Source organism: Lygodium microphyllum, chromosome 2, assembly GCF_053477565.2.
Source record: "Lygodium microphyllum isolate KBCC chromosome 2, Lygodium_microphyllum_v1.1.10, whole genome shotgun sequence".
Classification (NCBI taxonomy): Eukaryota; Viridiplantae; Streptophyta; class Polypodiopsida; order Schizaeales; family Lygodiaceae; genus Lygodium; species Lygodium microphyllum.
The window spans coordinates 192,617,484-192,619,589 of NC_141136.1; the positions used below are offsets into that span (position 1 = coordinate 192,617,484).

General features: G+C 42.3%; 1 protein-coding gene across 1 annotated transcript; it reads left to right on the plus strand.

Annotated features, from left to right (window-relative positions):
• The first annotated feature begins 981 nt into the window (after window positions 1-981).
• LOC148040759 (truncated transcription factor CAULIFLOWER D-like) lies at window positions 982-1,695 on the plus strand. The gene is made up of 2 exons (XM_087664879.1): window positions 982-1,290; window positions 1,440-1,695. Exons 1-2 carry the CDS (start codon window positions 1,094-1,096, stop codon window positions 1,693-1,695), a joined length of 453 nt encoding a protein of 150 aa, XP_087521005.1. The 5' UTR covers window positions 982-1,093.
• The last annotated feature ends 411 nt before the right edge of the window (window positions 1,696-2,106 follow it).

Consider the following 2,106-nt stretch of genomic DNA (forward strand, 5'->3'; position numbering starts at 1 on the left):
GCATTTGTGGCAATGGCAAACAATAGAGAAGCTAAGGGGCATCCATGTTGGATGGACTTATTAAGGGGAAAAGGATATGTAAGAGATCCATTAACTGCAACTCTTAACGGATGCATTCCCGAAAAGGGTCATTAGATATCTGATAAAAGATTTACCAAATCTCATGTTGTGAAGAGATTGGAAAATAAATTCCCATTCCAACCTATGATATGGTTTGCTAAAGTCTTTTGAAGAAAATGAAATCATCTTTGGTTTCTTGAGCATAATCCATGCCTTTTCAATGTGCAATAATTAAGTCAAGGATGTAGGTGCTCTTGATGAATCCTTTTTGCTTGTATGGATCCATTGTTCAAGGTGCCCATATATATTTTTTGCTAGTAAAAAATTTATATGCTGAGGTTAGATTTAGGAGGGGTTCACTTTATATATATTCTCTATATAATGTACGTTCATGACTTATTTATAAATATTTTAATTTGTAATTTTTTAAAATAAAACACAATCCTTTTTTATTCAATCTATAAATAACCCTTTTGTATTATATCTTTCTATATATAAAAAATATATAAAAATAATATTTTTAAAACCCTTATTTTGAACTCACTTTATATCAATTGGAATTTGGACGTTGGGAGAGAAGTTTCTCTCGAGGACTCTCAGAAATTAAAATCTGAATCCTGATGTGGCCTTTTTTCGTTTTCTGGAGCAACATGACAGAGCGCGTTTGTCGTATTCACTGCGTACTTGTGCACAATTGGGCGGTTCTACTTCTGGAAAGGACACACGAGCGCAAATGGGAGAAAAAAGGTCCACTATAACACACGATTCAAAGCAAAGTAAAAGATAACGATCGGCTCGTGACTCTAGTCTCTCGTATTATGGATCAGTCGTCAGGGGGTTCAGGCACCAGACAGAATACGCGCCACTGGATTTGTGCGTTGTGATCTAAAGCCTTAGGGCCCAGGGGCAGCTGCATGCGGGGAGTGGGACTCGGCACAGAGAGAGAGAGAGAGAGAGAGAGAGAGAGAGAGAGAGCGCATTTACGAAAAAAAAGAGAGAGAGAGCGCAGGTATATGCAGTCATATTAGGGTTAATGGGGCGCGGGAAGGTGGAGCTTCGGAGGATCGAGAATAAGACGACCCGGAACGTGACCTTCAACAAGCGCAGGGCCGGTCTCTTCAAGAAGGCCCAGGAACTGGCTGTGCTTTGCGACGTCGACATAGCCCTGATCGTCCTCTCCGACACCGCCAAGATCTCCACCTTCTTCAACAACCGCCCGGGCAGCACTAGGTACCATACATTAGTACCACAAACACAGCAAACTAATTCTACTCTGAACGCTTTTATCAATATATTAAACCAACCCCAGGACAGTCTATTCCAGCTCCTGTTATCATTATCAATTGTCATAGAATCTGAACAAGTATACGGGCATTTAGGTGCATTCGCTCTATGCTGGACGCCTACTTGAGCCAGTACAGCATCAGCAACGGCAGCTTCAGATTGACGGACACTCATCACAGTAGAAATGTGGCTGCGGTCGATCATGAGAGCTTGAGTACTCCTTATACTAGCTGTGGAGCAGACGGCTCCGCCTCTGCCGACGGTCTTCTACGTGCCACTGTGCGTACCCCTTACCTTCGTCTTTTTCGTTATTCCTTGGCAGTCACTATTAGCGAGTCTGATCTGTTGTAAGAGCTCTCTCTCTCTCTCTCTCTCTCTCTCTATCAGATGGGAGACATTTTACTGCACCTTCTGAAAGAGTTTTCCTGTTAATCTCATTTCAGAGAAGAAAAATGTGTGCATATTTCACGCAAGAGGTCGTCATATCCTACGTTAGCTTTCAGCAGTGTCAAAGATCACGCAGTTTCTGCAAATGGAGCGCAAATCATTATTTTAAGCTGAGCTTGCATCACATTTTGACCAAGGTGGGAGAAATACCCGACCACCAGCTCTCCGGGCGTACTCGTGAGCTTGTAGAATGTCACCAATCCCTATTGTGTTGGATGAACCTTGTTTCAAATGGCATCATCAACTTTAGTCCCATTAAAGAGATGGGTGACCAGTGGGAAACTAATTCACACGCAAATTGAATCTTGATGAGCC